At 46.1% G+C, this 21,148-nt stretch overlaps 1 protein-coding gene across 6 annotated transcripts in view; it reads left to right on the top strand.

The window, feature by feature from the left end:
* MCF2L2 (MCF.2 cell line derived transforming sequence-like 2) overlaps positions 1-21,148 on the top strand; it is a 207,151-nt gene that overhangs the window by 19,501 nt on the left and 166,502 nt on the right. For 4 of the 6 annotated variants that reach the window (XM_083739151.1, XM_083739155.1, XM_083739152.1 and 1 more), the window contains one exon: positions 20,028-20,111. In XM_083739151.1, coding sequence (XP_083595277.1) covers positions 20,028-20,111 — 84 coding nt within the window. Of the gene's footprint in view, positions 1-4,293; positions 4,447-19,748; positions 19,914-20,027; positions 20,112-21,148 lie in introns of those variants that run through there. The other 2 variants (XM_083739150.1, XM_083739154.1) reach the window with 2 other exon arrangements.

Below are 21,148 nucleotides of genomic sequence, written 5' to 3'. Positions count from 1 at the left end.
ATGAATCAGGTGTTCTTCCTCATATTATTGGAGGCTTATTGTCGTATGTGGCCAGAAAAGAATGCGCCGCCAAGACAAACGCTGTAATGTCCTTGGGTGAAGAACACAAGCTTTATGATGCATCATCAAGCAAGAGCAGGGTGGAAAGAAGATGTTCCAGGTAGAAATGATGCAAGGTCAGAGTCAATGGTCTCCTTTTTTTGAGATGCACAGCGGTATTTGTATAGGTGCCTCCTGAACTTAGCTGCAAGCCATAGCGATCAATGGATGATAAGGAGACCATGCCAGGAAGGAGCTGTATTCCAGGTTGCCACTCCCACACAGCCATCCCCTTCCGTCAATATGAAAGTACATGGATTTGATATTTAAAACAAATGAGAGGAAGTAAGTGCAGTCAATAAGCCTATCAAGGCCTTGGCCAATGGCATCGGGGAGATTTCTGCACGTTGAAACGACCTTGAATGAACTTAAGCTGGATAAGTCATCTGCAGGGATTGAAAGCTGGCATGAGTAAAAGCTGACGACTGTCAGGGAAGCATGGTAAGGGGGCGGGTGTCTGATAGCCACCTTCGCGCTGGCTTGTTCAATGGCTTCTTGGTGTAACAGATGTAGGAAGCATGTGTGTGAAAACCCTCCTTTCTCCACCGTCCGGATAACAGAAGGAGAAATGAAGTCCTACTACAATTTCCTCCGGGAGTGCGCAAAACTGGAGAAAATGGCTCGTGCAGGTATGTTGATGCCTCTTTACAATAGGAACTCAAACAGCTGTGTTGAGATATAAACACCAGAGTGTTCTGTGAGATTTATTCCGTAGTAAAAGCGCGCAGTTATGCCATCTTTGAAGGGAGGAGTGCTGTTGTATGATCCAAGGCCCTGTTGATTTTGTGGCTGAATTTTATTTAAATTATTTTCCTGTGGATTTTGAACTTCTGCTGCCCCTGAAGGCTGGTGGATAATATTTGGAAATGTCATGTGTGGTTTTGGGTAAATTTACCCAGAAGTAAGGCTCGCTGAGTTCATTGGGACTCCCTAGGAATCATGTTAAGGAGTGTGTGATCTTAAGTGGTCTGGGCTTGAATGCCCACATCAAGGATAGACATTCGTAGAACAGCCTAGAGCAAGACATTCTCTCCAAGCCTCAGTCCTACATTTGTAAAACTGAACTAAGAGTGGTCTACCTTTTGGAGCTGTGAAGCCTATCATCATATTTGTTGTAAAGCACAGTGCAGAGATAAAAATGTCTCTCTCCCCCTCATCTTATTAACATTTTATTATTGCTCTTTGTTATTGTATATACCGCTTAATTGCCATTATGGCTTCTAAGCAGCTGATATGTATAAAGTCAACTGCAAAATAGAGACATGCAAACTCCATCATAACATTTTAAAAAAATGTCCGCAACTGAAATTGCGCAGTAAAACAATCCCATTGAAACAGTGCAACAGTTAACACAGCCATTTAAATAGGAGGTTCGGGTCTGGAGATAAGAGGATCTCCTTCAAGACCTGGTGGAATGCCAGTTTTGACACACAAGCTCCTTTCCATCGTTCTGTCACATGTGATTATAACCAAGAAACAGAATTCAGGGTGGGACCCAGCAATTAGAAGCTTGCTTGATTCCCTGTGACTTTGATCGCTGGAATCACCATTGCTAGGGAGCACGTCTAGTTTGGTATATCGATATTCCAAAATTCACCTCTTTTTGATTAGCCAAGATTCGCTCCAAAGGACAGCTTGATAATATTCTGGCAAGGAGGGCAAAGCCTGCCTTCTCTTTGATACTAGATGGCCCAGTTTTCACTGAAAGGGATTTTACTACGGAGACTGGGTTCGGCATTGCTCTGGGAGATAGGTGGGAACAGGTAAAACACCTTGAAGGCTTAGGCTTGCACACAACACCACCTCACTGTAACAGGTGGGGTCCAGAAAGCAAGGTCCAGCAGATGAAATTGGGCCACAATCATAAACATAATCCAGGGTAGCAGCAGTAAAGAGGAGCCCAGGGGTAAGCAGACAAGGCAGAGCAATCATGTTGGTCCAGAAGCTGAATGGCACACATTGTTCCACCCAAGGCGGACAACGGCCAACACCATTTGCAGGTGCTTAAATCCAGTGGCGTAGCATGGGGGGTGCAGGGGGGGCCGGCCGCACCGGCCGCAACATCTGGGGGTTAGGGTTAGGGGCGCAAATCCACGGGTTAGGGGGCGCAAATCCACGGGTTAGGGGGCACAAATTACTTGCCTTGCCCCGGGTGCTGACAACCCACGCTACGCCACTGCTTAAATCTACTCTCAGCCCTTCCTCTTAAGGAGCACATTCATTGTACTGTTTTCACCCTCTGCTAAAAATCTTTTTGTTAATGTATGCTTAACTTGGAGAAATAGATCCCCCCCCCCAACCAGTACAGAGATTTTTCTAAGTAGAAAAAGTATTGTCATAGATTGTGGGGTGTAGGATTTTGATGAATTGGGATATGGATGAAAGTACAAGCTGCTGAACTGTGCCAGGCAAGGAATTCCTGGGCTGGCTTATGCAAACCAACCTGGCCAGGCTAGTGAAGAACAAAGCCAAAATACATTGATGGCCCATCTTAGAGGAATTCTTTGGCCTGGGTAGACGGATATTGCCAAGGTGGTGGGGTGTGTGTTTGAAGTGGCAGGAAAATGTGTGGGTTTTTAGCAAGGTGTCCCGGGAAGAAGGTGGAGAAGAAAGAATGGGAGCCATCTTGGGCAGGCTGGCTGAAGGCTGGATGGGAGAGAGATGCCCTGGACTCCAGGGCTCCCCACAGGAGTGGGGAACAAGCCCCTCTTGAAATCGCCATGCTGTAAGATCTGGACTCCCTCCATGCAGACTGTAGGTGTAAATAGGTGAATAAATCACATTTCTTAAAGCTACGAGAGTCTCTGCTGTGACCCACTTATCCAAAGCAGTGGTTCCCAGTTAGGGGTCCGGAGACCCCTGGGAGTCCATGGAACACACCCAGGGGGTCCGCGGCTCCATCCCCTGCCAGGGACTCACTTACCTTGTTAATTACAGAGAAAGCCACAATGATGATACATGGCTCAGCCAGCCTCTGCTTGTGACCAGGACTTGCCTGCTGGCAGGGGAAAAACTTGTGAAAGAGTTGCTGGATGGCAAGTGAGCTGGGATCAAGCTAAAACCCCTGACACAGTTTCTTGAGGCTCTTGCAATTGGAGGGGGCAGAGAGAGAGAGCATGAGAGAGTGTAAATGGCTTGCTCCAAGGGGTGGATTCACATGCTTATCATTTTAAAAATGTCTGTTTTATTGTCGGTTTTTTAGTATACCTAAAATCCTTTGCTTATTAGGGTCCCACGTTTTCTTCAGAAAATTGCTTTGCACAGGTGACTACTATAGAGTTATCAAAATTTTCAGAAGTAGGGGGTCTGTGGATTGGCTTTTGAAAAATAAGGGATCCTCAGTAATTAACTAATTGGGAACCACTGCTCCAAAGGAACACACACCCTGGGTGAGTGCCTGGAACCCACTGAAATCTTGCTACCACTCAGTAGGGAGTGGGAGTGACTCCCAACTTTTGTAACATTATCATCATCATCATCATCATTTATTATTTACCTTCTATGCAAGTGTCTCAAGGTGATGTACAAACAGCAAAATCCAGGAATAACATGGAAAAGGCCCAGCACATATACAGTGGTACTTTGAGTTGCGTTCCGCTCTAGTTACGGAATTTCAGCTTATAAACGCAACCAACCCGGAAGTGTATACTTCCAGGTTCACCATGCGCGCATGTGCAGAAGTGATTTGCACGCTTTGCGCATGTGCAGAAGCAATCTGCGCACTTCGCACATGCGCGAAAGAGGCGCTCTAGTTGCAGACTTTTTGGGGTGCAAATTGCACCCTGAAACGGATTAAGTCCGCAGCTAGCGGTACCACTGTATTTAAAATACAATACAAAATAGAGACCTACTCATCCTGATGGAGGTGTCTTCAATTGCAGCAATAAATAAATGTTAATTCAGGGAGCGTATGTGCCTATAGGAAGTCTTACGCCTTGCACCAGGATGCTTTAAAGTACATGGGATATCCCTTAAGCCCTCTTGAGAGGATGCCCCCTGTGTCAAACCGCTTGCTAAGCCCAAATCCAGGGATTGTCCCTTGGAAGGGAGCACCAGCACTCGGCAGCCAGTGCATCCCTGCTGGAAGAAGAGAGGAAAGAGCGAGAGGCCAGCCCTCCCCACACGAGCTGCCTGCTTCCTCCGCCTCACCACCAGCGACACTCCAGCCAGCCAGACAAAACAAGGCAGGACCTGCCAGAGGCTGTGTGAAAAAAAGGCTGTCTAGAGGCACTTTTTTTAAACTGCTCTGTTTGTTTGGTTTTCTTAAATGGACCTTTTGCACTGAAGCGATGGTGGCGGCTTGGAAAAAACAGCAGGGAAGAGAGCTGGATCTCTTCAAGCTAACAGGTTGGCTTTTTGTGTGGCGGTGGGTGGGTGTGCACAAAATAAATAATGCCGTTTGCAGCACCGAAACTTTTAAAAGGCACTGCTGCATTGTGTAATCTCTGCATGTCGCAGAGGGCAGGTTTTTTTAAAAGATATGTTTCAGAAGCTGCTTCAAAAAGCAGTCCAGCCCTGCTGTTTGTCCCTTCCGTTTCCATCTCTCTCTCCCCACTGGTTCTGCTACAGCTAACAACTTCCTTTATTTCTAGAGAATGCTTTATGGGGAACGATTGAGGTCACCCAGCATGTTTGAGCCCTGAGAGGACATAATCCTACCTTTGCCATGCAGCCTGTTTCCGAGTGGGTGGGTGGGCTTTTAGGGGATTGATGGGCATAGATTGTGCTGTTTGCTTTGAATGACTTCGTTGCTAGTGTAATATGATCAAAGCAATGGGCATTACTGTTTGGGGTTGCTTTCTGGCTGCTCGGAATGGGCTGAACCCACTTAGTCCCTGTGTAAGGTTTTTGTAGTGGCAGAGAGAATCGGTTGAATGCGTGGAAGACCTGTGGCATCTCACCCTGAACGGAGCAGCGATCCTGATCAGATTTAAGCAGCAGTAAGTTCCATTTGAACTCCATGGGATTTAACTACAGAGTCTGAACCCACACATAGGATCAGGGTTTAATAACGTCCACAGCATTAAGCGTAGCTGATAATAAGTCACAGAGATGTCAGATCAGACCACTGGAGACTTCCATAGATTATTGTGAAATGAATTTTTCAATGGGAACATTGCCAAGGATTTTCTTTGTTCCTAGGTTTCAGGAAACTCCACATCCCTTCTATGCAAATGCAATTTTCTTTTATAAATATTTTGCAGCTCAGGCTATGATTCTGTATAAATAAAAAAAATCATTTTAACAGAATAGAGGAGGAAAACTGCTGCAAGAAGAGTGTCATATCCTCTATTTCAACAAGGGAATTCTTGGAGGTTGTCCGGCAGCATTCTTGCACTGCAACAGTTGTCTGCAAGATGGTAAATTAATTTGTTCCCTTTCCCTTTCAGCAATGTGAAATAGTTCAGAACAGAATTATTATGGTTTTTACTTAAGGTAGGCAGGCAGGCAGATGCTGTGTTTTAATGCAGCCAATGGCAATATTGGAGTTTGTTCTCTTGCACAATCTTGCCCATGCAAAATATATATTTTTCCCCCAGTATGAAACATGTCTTTTGCGAGGCTGATGGCATTCATCTTTTCAAATGTGCTCTCATTTCAGTTCCAGCAGATAATGAATAGAGGCAGCGAGTTGGATACTACACATAGAGAAATATTCAGTATGCTCACAATGTGCACTTTATGTATGCATCACTTGTTGTGATTTGGGGGCTGCTTCATTATAAGGAACAGACGTACAGCTCCGGCATGGAGGGGAGGAATACGAGACTTATCTATATAAGTCTGAGAAAGCTGTCAGTTCAAAAGTTATGATGAAGGCACTGTTCTCCCTAATTAGATTTGTGTGATTGCTTTGCAATATAGCAAACATTCAACCCTTCTCAAATAACATGAAAACACAAAATTTCCACTCATGTAAAAGGAAGAAAAAGAAAGAAAGAAAGAAAGAAAGAAAGAAAGAAAGAAAGAAAGAAAGAAAAAGATTTGAAACCTTATCTCAAATGCACATACTTTCCAAAGGCAGGGAGTATTTGACATACATGTTACCATGTGATTCTCCGCTTGCATTCTGAAATTGTGCACTCACAAGTGGCCTGTACCATGTGCTTTTCTTTGTGGATATCAGCACTCCACCAGTGTTTTATGCAGTGATGATGGCTGACTTCCTAACAGGGCTGGCCTATCCATGACATGAGGCAGACTGAGGCAGCCACCTCTGGTGGCAAATCAAAGGGGTGCAAACCCCCTCCCTAGCGCTAGAGAACTGAGGAGAAGCGACTGTGGCAATTTCCAGGTTCTGGCGAGTTCTGCAAAAGGCTGACCTGGAGGCACCCACAAATGTTGTGAGATCAAGGTGCTAATGCTGTTGTTCTTCAGGGTTTCATGCTCTCAGTGGGGTCTTCTGAAGTTAAAGGAAACATAGGGAAATGGATGCAAGTTATCTCTAACGCACATGCATGTAAGTGTTTGCAGATGGAAGCTGAGGTGCCATACAGTGTACAGCCTGTCATGTTAAAGCATTGCAGCTGCCAATGTATTTTTTGTACTATGGTCTAAACCGCTGAGCCTTGGGCTTGCCGATCACAACATTGGCGGTTTGAATCCCCGCGACAGGGTGAGCTCCTGTTGTTCGGTCCCAGCTCCTGCCGACCTAGCAGTTTGAAAGCACATCAAAGTGCAAGTAGATAAATAGGTACCACTGCAGTGGGAAGGTAAATGGCGTTTCCGTGTGCTGCTCTGGTTTCTCCAGAAGCGGCTTAGTCATGCTGGCCACATGACCCGGAAAAACTGTCTGCGGACAAACGTCGGCTCCCTCGGCCAGTAAAGCGAGCTGAGCGCCACAACCCCAGTTGTTTGCGACTGGGCTTAACTTTCAGGGGTCCTTTACCTTCATAATGTTATAGTAGGGCAGTTGTGTTTCTCTAGTTAGCATAAAAGGTAAAGGTAAAGGACCCCTGACAGTTAAGTACAGTCGCAGACAACTCTGGGGTTGCGGTGTTCATCTCGCTTCACAGGCCAAGGGAGCTAGCATTTGTCCGCAGTTTTTCCGGGTCATGTGGCCAGCATGACTAAGCCACTTCTGGTTCAACGGAACACTGAAACCAGAGCAGCGCATGGAAACGCCGCTTACCTTCCCGCCAGAGCGGTACCTATTTATCTACTTGCACTTTTGGGCGTGCTTTCGAACTGCTAGGTTCGCAGGAGCTGGGACAGAGCAACGGGAGCTCACTCCGTCGCAGGGATTCGAACCACTGACCTTCTGATCGGCAAGCCCAATAGGCTCAGTGGTTAAGACCACAGTGCCACCCGCATCCTCTAGTTAGCATAACTTCAACCAAAACAACAAGAATCCTCTTGGGTTTTGAATCGGAGAAAGACAGGACTGTTGAAGGATAAACAAATTCAGCATATAGGAGGCAGAGTAGAGCCTATAGCAATATGAAACAGCTGGATATTTAATGAGGTGATAGTGTATTGTAATTGGGGTATTTCACACATGTCCCTATTTTCATGTGTAAAATACTGAAGTGCATGAAATTGGAAGTGAAAATTTTATGTAAAATTGCTAAACATGCATACATGAAAAAATGAGGGGAAGCATCACCTGCAATCCTAAATAAACTTGTCAGGGAGTAAGCCCCATTGAACTTAATGGGACTTACTCCTGAGGAAATCTATGTAGGCTTGCATAGTATGCCTGCATTTCGTAGAAAATGAAGTTTCTAATACACACAAACTCAGTCATTGGAAAACTCTCTCACCATAAAGCGGTTGGATTTGGAAAAAGTGACCAGAGCAGTTTTCTTCCCACAAAAGTATGAGCTAAGCTGAAACCGATTCAGCAGCTGGCATGGATTAGTAAAGCAAACCCTGAGCAGAACAGAGGGACAGCAGCAAATGAAGCCATATCTGTATGGCCAGCACCATAACCCAGCAAGGCTGGGCATTAGCCAAGCCAGGTCCCTGTGGTGGGCAAAGGGTCCACCCTGCTGATAACAATATATTCTCAGTTTGTGCCAGGAGCACATGAGAAGTTCAGAGGTCTCTGTAAGACTCCTACCCCAAATAATCCACATGTCCCAAAGGAATTGGAAGGGGGCGGGCTTAATCTCTAACTCTGTGCAGGATATTCTCTTAAATGCTGTGGAGCGCATCTGGATCTTAGTGAGATTCATGGGAGTCTGACATGAAGTGAGGGAGCATTTCTGCTCCCTCCAGCACTCACACACATAGCTGTCAACATTTCCCTTTTTTTAAAGGAAATTCCCTTATTCCCAATAGGATTCCTCACAAGAAAAGGGAAAAGTTGACAGCTATGTGTGCTTGTGGTGTTCTGTCATGTTATAATTACTTATTGTTTGGAAGCTGCTTTGGGATTCATTTGAATGAAAAGCGCCATAGAAATACAACCAACCAATCACATGTTCTACCAAATTGACCTGCGAGTCTGTTTTCCCTAAAGCACGTGACGATCACAAATGAAGCAGACACATGGCCGAATCTTTCTGTTATGTACTGAAGTTCTCACCCTGGGCCAGCAGGGGGATACTGTAGATAGTTTTCACCCAGGTCCGCATATGCAAATAAGGAATTGAAAGTGACGTTCAGTGATTGGATAGTTACAGAAAGTTGTTACTGTTGCTTTGTAGTGGAGCTCTATATAGGCAGGTTGGCTGAACCCTTCAGCCCAGTTCTGTTCTGGCCTGTGAATAAACAAGAGCTGTCTGAAGAATCGCTGTGTCGTCTGATATGTTCGCCCACAATTTAACACTTTCCTTGCAGCAAAGAGCTTTGACAGCTCTTTGCTGAGCATAGGACAGGCAAAGCCCCTTGAGCTTTGGTCCCCAAGCACCCAAGATCCAGCTGGCTGTCAGATGCTGGGGAAATGCTGGGCAAGAGACTTTGGCAAGTGGATGAAGCCACTTGCTAATCAATCAATCCGCTGATGCCATAATGATGTCATGTGATTGACAGGTGGATTATCCCACCCACCTGTCAAAGTTCTCCTGCTGGGACAGATAGTGATATATCCCATTGGTCCAAAAAGGTTCCCCACCCCGCAGTAATCTCTTTGCAATACCGCCATTACCCTTTGGAAGGCTGACATACAACAGGCACCTCTTTCATAATGTTGTATGCCACCCCAGCCTCCAAGCCGTGTGAGATTCCAAAGGTGATTTCCCAGGGCTTGTGTTTTCCTTAGAATGAGAGACAGCAGAGACTGTGGTGTCTTTAGGATATATGGTTTTTTTACACACACACCCTGAGCCTACGATGGAGGGCTTCACAGTATTAACACTCTCAAAGGGTCTTGCTTCCCCCATAGCCATAGCCTTGTATTCAAACAGAAATCAAGCATCACTCTGTCTCTCTGGCTTCCCAGCCTACTGCTTCCAGCTTCTAGCTGCTAGCTCACAAGACTCAACTCTCCCTTCTCCTCCCCGACCTTTGTATTTCTAACTACCACCCATTTGCTGTCTGGTACAGATCCACTTCCTTCATTACCTAGGCTATCAACCAAGGAGGAAGCCAGCCTTGTTATTCCAGAAGTTTTTAACATTTGCTGGATCCAGGGCCTCAGCATAACAGCCTAATTCCCCCGCCCCAACTTCTGTGTGCTGGCACACATCTGTTTTGGGAGACAATGGAGGAGTGCGCCTTTAGGGGTGAGGTGAAGCTGTTGGAAGGTTGCAGTCCGATCCATAGCAATGCTTTGAAATGAGTAATTCTCAGATTACTCATATTTCTGCAGTAGGATCAGTAACAGCAATACCAATGAAAGCCTTTGTCTTGTTTGAGTATTCAGCATACACAGATAGGGAGATAGAGATAAAACAGTATACTGTTGTTGTTGTTTAGTCGTTTAGTCGTGTCCGACTCTTCGTGACCCCATGAACTAGAGCACACCAGGCAATATGCTAAGCACTCTACTAAAACAGTATACTAAGCACTGCTAAAAGCTCTGGTTGGAATAATTACCCTCCTTTTCTTACTCCCTCTTCCCTACACTGCAAGACTGGCTCGACCATTGGGCAGAGTGAGGCAGTCGCTTTGGGCAGCTGGTTTTGGGTATCATGAAAGGGCAGCCTGCTCTTAGTTGTTTTAATTCATCATCATTGTGCTTTTACTCCCAGTGAGAGACGCTTGTGGGATTTTCTGCCTGAGATGCCAAAACAGCTAGACCAGTCTTGGATGTGTCTATATGTCTTGGTAGGGAATCATCGCTCACTATTCTGCTTCAGGCAGCAAATGTCTTCTTGGCCGGCCGTATCACACAGACAGAATAGAAGCCGAAGCTCTGTGTTAGGAGAATGATCAGCTGAAACACTGATCCAGATTCAGCTTTACAGGCAGAGGATTTTCCTTGTGATTAAATGCAAAAAACCCACCCCCAACAGCCCTATCATTAGATACGGCTTCTGCCCGTGTATGCTAACTGGGTCACGTTCTTCTCCATCCGTCTGCCCCCACCGGGAGCTTTGCAGAATAAGCTGTGCTCATAACCTCTCCTCCCCTTGCAAGAGCAGCGTTCGGATTCCCTGCTACCAGCATGCAGATCTTGTGTCCCAGGCTGGGCGAGCTCAGCAGAAATAGCAATTTACCATCAGCAACCTCCAGGCAGCTCCTGCTTCCTTTATTTTAACACCTCTGCAGTGCTTCTTTCACCACGACTTGGCCTTCAGAGGAAGAGTCACTGAGCCATGGAAATCTGCCTGCTGCAATTTGTGACTTGTTTCCACTAGCGCAAAGGGGTTTTTTTTGTGGGGAGTGGGTCTGCCACTGACTGTACTTGTAGGGCAGAGATGGGGACATATCAAGCCCGGGGCCAAGATGTGGCCCTCCAGGTCTTTCCATTTGGTCCTTGGGAATCTCCCCAAACTGTACCAACTCCCCAGGCTAACATCCTTCTCTGGACCTTCTTTGCATCATAAGAAGGTTAGAAGAGGGTCCTGGATCAGGCCAATGGCCCATTCAGCCTAGCATCCCATTCTCACACTGATCAACCACATGCCTGTGGGAAACCCAAGAAGATTTCCCCCTCCTGTGGTTTCCAGCAAATGGCACTCAGAAGCATTGCTGTCTCCCATTTGTGGAGTCAGAGCCCATGGCTACTAGCCGCCCTTCAGTGTTTTTGCCTGGAAGAATGCTGTTGCACTTAGGTCATAGAATCATAGAATTGTAGAGTTGGCAGCAATCCCTAAGGGTCATCTAGTACAACCTCCCGCAGTGGAGGTTCCATAGGCATCTGGTTGGCCCCTGTGAGCAGGGCTGGCTCAAGACATTATGGTTCCTGAGGTGAACCATAAAATAGCACCCTCCCACCCCACCGCCAGGGAGGATGAGGTGAGTGAAGATTTACATCAGGAACCAAAAGGGAATAAATATCTACATTGGGAACAAAGGCGGGGGAATCAAATCAACCTTACTGGGTGGCTGACCTGGCAATCAAAGGCTGGCACAGGAGAAATGGGGCCCACTCTGAATCTGGAGCAGCAGAAACAGTAGGCAGGGAAGAATACTGTATTTTTTGCTCTATAAGACGCACCAGACCATAAGACGCACCTAGTTTTTGGAGGAGGAAAACAAGAAAAAAAATATTCTGAATCTCAGAAGCCAGAACAACAAGAGGGATCGCTGCGCAGCGAAAGCAGCAATCCCTCTTGCTGTTCTGGCTTCTGGGATAGCTGTGCAGCCTGCATTCGCCCCATAAGACGCACACACATTTCCCCTTACTTTTTAGGAGGGAAAAAGTGGGTCTTATAGAGCAAAAAATACGGTAAGTCTGGAGGTCCTGCAGGATTGCCCAGTGGCATCTCTCAGCAACCAGTGCCCCAGACTTGAGTAAGAGCAGTGGACCATGGATTTCTATAGCAGACACTGGTTGCCTGTTTTGGGAGCTACCTAATTCCAAGGACAATTCAAGGATCAGAGTTTTGGGTTCATACTCATGTGGCCAAATGCTTGCTGAATCAAGCTCACCATGCTCTCCTAATGCATCTCAGTGAAAATGTCTTGAGGAGGCCTATCCAAACCAAAGGAACTGTTCTCAAGCGGCTTCCAATGTCCACGGAGAGCCTCAACACAGACAAGCGCATGGTTCTGCGCTGCAAACTGTTCTTCTGGCTAGCTCCTTGGGAATGAGTCACATAAGCAGATTATTCCTGTTGATCTTATTAACAAGTTCATTGATCTGTTGTGTGTTTATTCTGAGTCAGTTAACTCTTCTTCGACTTGATTGTAATGACTAAGCTTAAGAGACCAGGCAAAAGATCCATAACAGAAGCGTAGCACCATTTGCCGGCACCTGGGCAGCTGCGCACACATACGGCAGGTGGGGGCAGAGGGTGCTCTTCACGCCCCAGTCTGGGACAGGGCACAGAGGGTGCTCTTCACGCCCCTGCTCCCCAGCCCTCGCCACCAACAGGCGGGTTCTTGCACACCAGGTGGGGCACAGAGGGCGCATGCCAGAGATCTCTGTGGGTGATGCCTGGTTCACACACACCCCCCGGTTGTGCACCCAGGGCATTGCCCGCCCTGCCCTACCACGCTATACCACTGATCCATGATTAGGAATATTTCACCTCATTCACTTACCAGGGCAAGGATTCTCCCATCAGTTGCCAGTGACATCATCGCTCCTGCTTTGAGCTTTTCTCCCCCTCCATTACTTCTCCACCACACAACAGCTGGGCACTGTGGACAGCCAACGCATGCACTCATGTACACACAGTGCACACAGATACCAGTAGGGAGAACGGGTTGCAATGAAGCACAGAAATGGTGCATAGGAAGTGGGTGATGAACCATCAGCCCATAGCTAGGCTGAGTCTCGTGCAGAACAAAGGTGTCTCAGTGTTCTTGCTGTGGCTCAGCTGGTCTTTAATTAAGCAATAAGGCATTGCTCTGTCAATCGGCTGCACACAGTTCGGTTTTTCTCTCCAGCTGGTCATCTTTCTGGCAGTCATTTGGAGGCCATTAACATATAAATGAGTTTGGTTATGTTGAAGGGCAGGAGGGGGCAGCAGGACAAGATAATATTCGCTGTCGTGCACTTGGCTGTAGTTGCAGTGACCACATGTCCTGCTTCACAGAGGAGAGTCGTCTGTTTGAAGGGCTGTTCAGTCTGAGTCTCATTTAGAAAGCTAAGAAGGGAGAACAGGAGGGGCTTTGAAGATGCCCATCACCGGATAGTACCTGGATAGTAAGACTGAGCAGGCACACAGGTCATGTGGTCACAGCCTTCCCTACTATTTTGAGATCATTGTATTTTTATTTACATTATACTTTGCATTTCTAAATTTGCATCTGTACACAACTATACATTGGTACCTGGTTGACAACTGGAACAGAATGCAAGACTAGATGGGCTTTTGGTCTTATCCAGCTCGTTTCTTATTATTTTTTGAAAAAATTACCATGGGCATATTCCATGGGAATCTCTTCTGCCCTGTTTTTTGCTGACACTTTTCCCTTTTTCGGCTATGTGTATGTGGCCACCATAGTTGCAGCTTCTGCTCTTTGTGCAGTGCTCGGGCTGCGCTACTGTTAGACAGAGTGAGACAGCCCCTCAGGTGGCAGATGCTGGGTAGCAGCAATGGCACACACACACACACACACCCAGCCATTCCCCTTTGTTGGATGATAGAGCCTGCTGCATTCAGGTGTGGTGGAGGAGACATAAAGCAGCAAGCACATAGAGCTGAAGGAGGAAGTTGGAAGAGCGGCTCTCTTTCCCACTTCCTGTTTTGGTTCTTTGTGCTTTTCAAGGCTCAGGTTAATTCTGCCATATTTGACTTCTACCGGGATTCCTTGGAAAAGTGAAGGGTGTTCACACAGGTGCTTTCTCTCTTTCTGTCTCTGGGGGAGATGGAGGAAGGGGGACCAGAGAGGGTGTCGCCCACAGCACCTGCTCCGAAATCCAGATATGCTCACAGGCCTAAAATGGTTGGTGACCCCTTAGTTTATCAAAATGACCCTTGAAATCTCTTGAATAAATGCCTCCCATTTGTCACTGAATTAACCTTCTTCCTCTTCCACTTCCAGCGTCTTCTTCAGAATTGGAAGGGGGGGGGGGAAAGATGGAAGGGGGAAATGAGTCTGTGCAAAATAAATTAAACGATAGCGTGCTTAACTTCATTTTAAGTAGGGAATTGGGAAGCTCAGCTGTATAACTCTTTGCTCCGGGGGATTAGATGGTTATCACTTATGCTTCTGAACTGGACAGAGGAGTACTATCAGCCAGATGGGACATGGTAATTGCTTCTTCCTTTTTCTTTAGTAGAAGCAACATTTTTTTCAGTGCCACAGCAAAGCAAGCATGCTAAAAGATGCTTCATCTCTGCAAACCTGGTTTTGCAACTGAGCATGCACTTTACAGGGAGCTACAGCTAATCTTTCACATGCAGTGGGTTTTATCCAAGGCTGGAATCAGTATCTGGTACCGTATGAGGAATAAATACATTCACAGATTTAAAAACAGGTCTCATTTGTGCAGCACATTTCTTAGCTGCACATTTACAAGTTCTACAAGTGCACACCTTTGAAAAATATAATATACAACTTATTGTGTTGATCAGGGAGGTGTGTCAGAAGAAGAAGGAACTTATATGCATTAGTCTCTAAGTGGTTATATTATGTATTTTTTGTAACTTTAGTTGTTTTAGTTTGTTGCACACTGCTTTGAGATATCTGTATATATTTAGTGGTATAGAAAAACAGCCTAAATAAATATACTAAAATAAATATTGCAGCTAGCATTCCAGTTTCCTTTCCATTTTTCTACGTGATGGTTATTTATGATGTCTTTTGTTTGTTTTTTAAGTTGTTGCTGTTTATCAGTTTTGCACCTTTCACTGATGTAGCTGCTTCGAGCATCTTCTGGCAAGAATCTGTGACCCCCAAACACAATATCATAAATCACAGTTCCCGGCTCGCAACTCGGGCTAATTTTACTCTGCCGTTGCTTAAATGCAGAGTCAGCAGCTTCCCTGAGCCCTTAATTCCACTGAGTAACTTTTCCATATTAATAAAACACGCTATTGTGTATGTATGTATGTGTGTGGCTGGCCTTGATATGTCACTCTTGACAGATTGCATTGAAACACTTAAGCTGTGACAACCCTCACATCGTCCCTCCCTTCCCTTGTATTAATTCTTGCACGCATTATGATAATCCAGCATGCAGAAGGTGATTTGCTTGCTAAATGACCCAGATTTTCTCCGCGGTCGTATGGTGAGTGGGATAGTAGGACAAAGTAAGGACCTTCTGAACCCTTACATCCCAGCTTAATCGTTGAAATCATCTGGTGAAGCACTGATAGTTGTCCCCCACATTACGGAGGCCTGACCGACCTTAGCTAGAAGTCGGATGTTCGGTGTCACCAGCCCTGTGCTATGAAATACTCTCTCGGCCGAGATTAGACAGGCAGACTCTCTCTATTAACTTTCAGGTGTCTCTTAAGGACATTTTTAATGCCCACAGGTCATCTAGTCCAACCCTCTGCAATGCAGGTAAAAGGTACCCCTGCCCGTACGGGCCGGTCGTGTCCGACTCTAGGGTTGCGCGCTCATCTCACTCAAGAGGCCGGGAGCTGGCGCTGTCTGGAGACACTTCCGGGTCACGTGGCCAGCGTGACTACGTGGCATCTGGCGAGCCAGCACCAGCGCCGCACACGGAAACGCCGTTTACCTTCCTGCTATAAAGCGGTACCTATTTATCTACTTGCACTTAGGGGTGTTTTCGAACTGCTAGGTGGGCAGGAGCTGGGACCGAAAGACGGGAGCTCACCCCGCCGCGGGGATTCGAACCGCCGACCATGCAATCAGCAAGTCCTAGGCACTGAGGTTTTACCCACAGTGCCACCCGCATCCCCTGCAATGCAGGAGTGGCCGCTAAAGATTCCCTGAGGAATGGGCCAGGCGGACGGTGAGATCAGGGATGAATGAGTGTGCAAAGTACGGAGAGAGCAGGATGGGAAAGGCACCGACAGGCGTCATGACACACGTCAACTGGACAAACTGGGCAGATTACGGAACAGGGCTCTTTACCTGGCAGGCTCCAGTCCCCTAACCCCCACCTGAGAGCCCACCAGCACTGCCCCACATACCTGTTTGGCCTCTTGTCCTGGAAAGAAAAGAGCAGCGATTGGGAGAAAAGGAGCAGCAACAGCTATGACTTCAGTTTGGGGCTACATTTAGGAAGGCAGGAAGCTGCTCTATAAATGAGTCATATTCCTGGTCTGTCTAGCTCAGTATTTGTTATGTACTGAAGTTCTCACCCTGGGCCAGCAGGGGGATACTGTAGATAGTTATGCAAATGAAGGATCGAAAGTGACATTCAGTGATTGGATAGTTTTAGAAAGTTGTTACAGTAACAAGGTACTGGAGCTCTATATAAGCAGGCTGACTGAGCCCTTCAGTTCAGTTCTGTTCTGGCCTCTGAATAAAGAAGAGCTGTTTGAAGAATCACTGTGTCGTCTGATATGTTCACCCACAACTTAACAGCAGTATTGTCTACACAGACTGGCAGAGGCGCCGAAAGGTTTCAGACTGGGGATTTCTCCCAGCCCTACCTGGAAAGCCCGGGGATCGAACCTGAGGCCTTCTGCATGCAAATTAGATGCTCTGCCACTGAGCCATGGCACCTTCCTCTATGCTGCATGTGTGTGAGAGAGAGAGAATGAGAGAGAAGTTTTCAGTTTCTCAGTCTGTCTGGGTCTTCCTCTTCTCTCTGCATGTGTGTGATGGAGAGAGAAGGGGGCTGCATTGATCACAGGCTCAGTTCCTTGAGAGAGTGCTTGTCTGCTCTGCTCAGTTCTGTCGCCACATTATTTGCTAGCTTGTTTTCTTATTTGAGAGATTTCTGTCCCATCCTTCAGGTAGAACCTTTCAGAGCGGCCAGCAAGGTAGAGTGCCTAGGGGTCTTCTTTTACAGGGAGCAAACCTGTAATTTGAAGGGCTGCCCGATTTAAGTCTGCTTTGAAGAGAGAGCAAGCAACAATGTGTTATATTTCTATTTAAATCATTCCACTTAAGAATTATTTCCAAACTGGCATCTGTGTGTATAAATTAGCACAACCAAATTTTATGTAGATTTCTGTCCTTTTTGTGGTGCTGCATTTTGGGGTTTTTGGGCAATGTGCAAATCCCCCCCCCCATAACAGGGTTAAGCATGGCAGCAACATATACCATTAAGACACCAAAAAAATGTTACTAAGCATTAGGAGACAACAAGGTAAAGATAAAAGGACCCCTGTTCATTAGGTCCAGTCGTGACCGACTCTGGGGTTGCGGCGCTCATCTTGCTTTATTGGCCGAGAGAGCCGGCATACAGCTTCCAGGTCATGTGGCCAGGATGACTAAGCCACTTCTGGCGAACCAGAGCAGCGCACGGAAATGCCATTTACCTTCCCGCCAGAGCAGTACCTATTTATCTACTTGCACTTTGACATGCTTTCGAACTGCTAGGTTGGCAGGAGCAGGGACCGAGCAACGGGAGCTCACCCCATTGCGGAGATTCAAACCGCTGACTTCCACTGCAGTCAAATGAAAGGTCTTCAGCTGGTGCCAGAAAGATATCAGTCATAATGCCCATCAAGCCTCTCTGGGGTGTTTGGGGTGCCACAACTGAAAAGGCTTTGGCACCCACTTTTATTAGGAAGGGATCTTATTTTTTAGGTTTTTTTTTAGTTATTGCTTTGCTTGCAGTGTTTTATAGACTGTGGTTGTTTCAGTGAAGACTACTCTCTATGAAGACTTCTCTGTATGATTTATGCTATATTTGTGATGTTCTATCACGTTCTATCATGCTATTGTTATTTATTGTTATTGTTTGGGATTCATTTGAATGAAACATGGCATAGGAATATAATAAATCGAATCTTCAGCGCTCAGGCAGGTACATAATGCATGTTTGTAACATGATGTATAATCTGTGGCTTGGTTCACTATTTCGAGTTATACACCTTACCCATTTGGGGGGCTCCGTGCTCTCATGCGGGTCGTGGAAGACAAACAACCCCGGTTTGGGCTGCAACATGTTGGAGGGTATGGATTTGTTTTCTGTTTTCTGACTGTGAAACAGCCATCGGCTGGATTGTGTTGTGGTTTGTCAGGAGTGGATATCATGTCTGGTACTGATGTCGCTTGATATTGCTTGGCGACAGTAATCTGCTTGTAAGCGCATGCAATTCTCGTACACCTAAGATGAACATAACATTTTTTCCGTTAGCTCTCCCCTTAGATGTGGAAAGGGCCTCACCCAGGGACCAGCATTTTTTTGTTCCAAGAGCTGGCCACTCTAACTACTTCATCTTTTATCCCTTTCCTACAAAATTCCTTTGGTTAGGAGGGGAAAGCCTTCAATACCAGGGACTAGTCTATTTTTAGAAGCAACCTCATATAAAATATACATACAGGAGAGTGGGGAGGGGGAACCCAAGCAAAACCACTCCCATTCCTTCGGCAAGCCTCTTAAGTGTTAGTAATAAAATTTTCCTTCCTTCCTTCCTTCCTTCCTTCCTTCCTTCCTTCCTTCCATATACTCGGAGTCGAGTGTGGATTTTATGCTCTTTATTCAGCTCATAGTAGTGAGGAATGAAAGTTTCTCCAAAATATCTGCTTTATATACATTATTTACACAATGGGTCGCACGTGATTGGCTAATTCTGGGATTCTCCTGTAGGCCAATCAGGTTGCGGATTCACTTCCACCTGCAGCTGGATTGGGTGGCTCCTGCAGACCAATCATACTGCTGCATTGTTCTAGTACCAATCAGACTGCTACATTCTGAATCCTATTATTCTAGGACCAATCAGAGTGCTGCTTTTTGGATCCTATTCAACTCAGTACATAACACTTTCTTTCTATCAGGCAGATTCTCAGGCAACAGGCATGCAACTGGAATGGCCTTTAAGGCCATTACCATTTTAAAAATATAGCTTAAAGTCATTTCTTGTACTTTATGCCATGTATGTGTGTATTCACAATGCCTCCCACTTCCTCCTGGGTCGTGTACTCACTATACCTTTAAAGCACACTCAAAACACATCCTTACCCTCAAAGAATTCTGGGCACTGTAGTTTTCCCTGCGCAGAGCTGCAATACCTAGCAACCCTGAACAAAAATACAATCCCCAGAATTCTGTGAGGGAAATAATGTGTTTCAAGTGGCTGTAAAGGTGTAGTGTGTGCACAGCCCCAATGCCAATTACTGAGAGCATAAGCTGATGAGTTTATTTTATTTTATTTTGGGGTGGAGATGGGACATTGGTATAAACCCAAGTTAAGCATGCAGGGCAGGTGTACACTCCTTCTCCTGGATTAATCAGTGGGGAGGCTTGGGGAGAAGTTGAGCTTTCCCCTCCATCAACTGTTGGCCATCTCTATTGGCGAGGACTATGCCACATTTCCAGAAGCCTGGCTGCAGGGGGAAAAGCAGAGAGGAAAGAAGAACTTGTTGGGAACATTGTGTGCTCTGTAACTTTTGAAGAATGAAGTGCTTGTTACTCAGATGGGGGGGGGGCAGGCCTGCTTTACCAGTATTTTGCTCAAAAATAGGCAGTGCTGTTTCAAAGGACTGAAAAGGGGCTTTATCTCACGCCTGGATTTAATATAGTCCATGAAGCTCATTGCCCTCAGCTACACTGCGATCAGCACTGGCAAAGGCTCACTTTATGAAGAGCCCGTTTCTGCAAAACACAAGAGGGCAAATGCTGAAAGCAATCAGCCTGGAGATGGGACTCTTCTGTTGACAAGTGTCTGTGCCGTCAAGAGTCATATGACCAAATGAAAGCCTATGGTCAAGTCGAAAAGGTATCTTTCTTTGCGTTGCTGTGGAGATCTGCAAGAGAGCTTCTTCCCAGTTAAGTGACTGGAGGTGTCCCTCATTTCCACCACTCCCACTCTCTCTCTCTGTTTTTTGCGCAGATGAAATCATGCAACAGGAGATCAGGCCTCTCGTTGCTGTGGATATCATAGAACAGCTTCACCGGCAGTTTGCTATCCTGTCAGGTAAGGGATGGGATTCATTTGTTTTATAGCTCTTGGTAGAACACACCCCTTTAATTGCCCGTTGACAGCTAACCAGTGTTGGAGACTTCAGAATCCAGACCAGAATGGAAAAATCCAGGCAGCAATATTTTTTAAAAGAAGTTTTATTGACTTTGGTTTATTTGTCAGACAAGCAAAGCAAAGTGGGTACATTCAGCAAAAATGAGAGAATGCCCCCGAACACCAGGGGCAGACAGTTTTTATCCCCTTAGGCAAAGCAAAGTTCAGCCTCTAAACTCACCCCCCAAACATTCCCCTTTATGCATATTCATTGAAGCTCAACCAATTAAAGAATTGATGGTGGCCCTTCGGTTCCAAGCTGCATTATCCACTAGGTGGCACTGATGGCTTAAAATCCTCTTGACCTATTTCCAATTCCTTGTAAAACCACATTGGCCATCCGTATTCTCACCTTATTTTGTGGTGGGCTACATCTTTCCTGTTGTTCGCTCTATTCTCGGTCTGTTTACGGGAATTGGGTCAATAGCTAGAGCAGGTGTGAAGTGCTCTGACCACATTTGCTGCCTTTACAAAAATGCTGTGTGCAGGCAGAGGAGAGAAATAGCTTTTAGCTTTTAGCTTGCTTCTTATAAAATGGCTTCAGTCTGGCTCTCCAAAGTGGACCCAGGTGGACCCTTGGTCCTCACTCCTTCACCAGGAGAAGCTCTGCTGCAGCTGCTAGGTAGGGGCAGGGGCAAAACTGGGTTTGGTTTGCATTTCAGTGCAAACCTACCTAATTCTGTACTTCCTGAAACAGCACGCAAATTCAGTTTGTGATAGGTGACTGGGATACATGAGCCAAAACACAGATATCAGTTGATATTCAAGTGCCTCTGAATTTCATAATGCAGTTCCCCAACCAAAAAAATGTACCCAGAACAGCATATGTTTGGGGGTAAACAGGTGTAAAAACCCACGCTGGTGAAAATAAAATAGAACAATGCATTATATTGGGGAAATTGCTTGTAAAAATATGTATATTCGGCAGAATTGCATTA

Source organism: Podarcis gaigeae, assembly GCF_964106915.1.
Source record: "Podarcis gaigeae genome assembly, chromosome: 5".
NCBI classification, from domain to species: Eukaryota; Metazoa; Chordata; class Lepidosauria; order Squamata; family Lacertidae; genus Podarcis; species Podarcis gaigeae.
The sequence above is the reverse complement of the archived record's forward strand: the minus strand, read 5'-3'. Positions and strand labels throughout refer to the sequence as shown.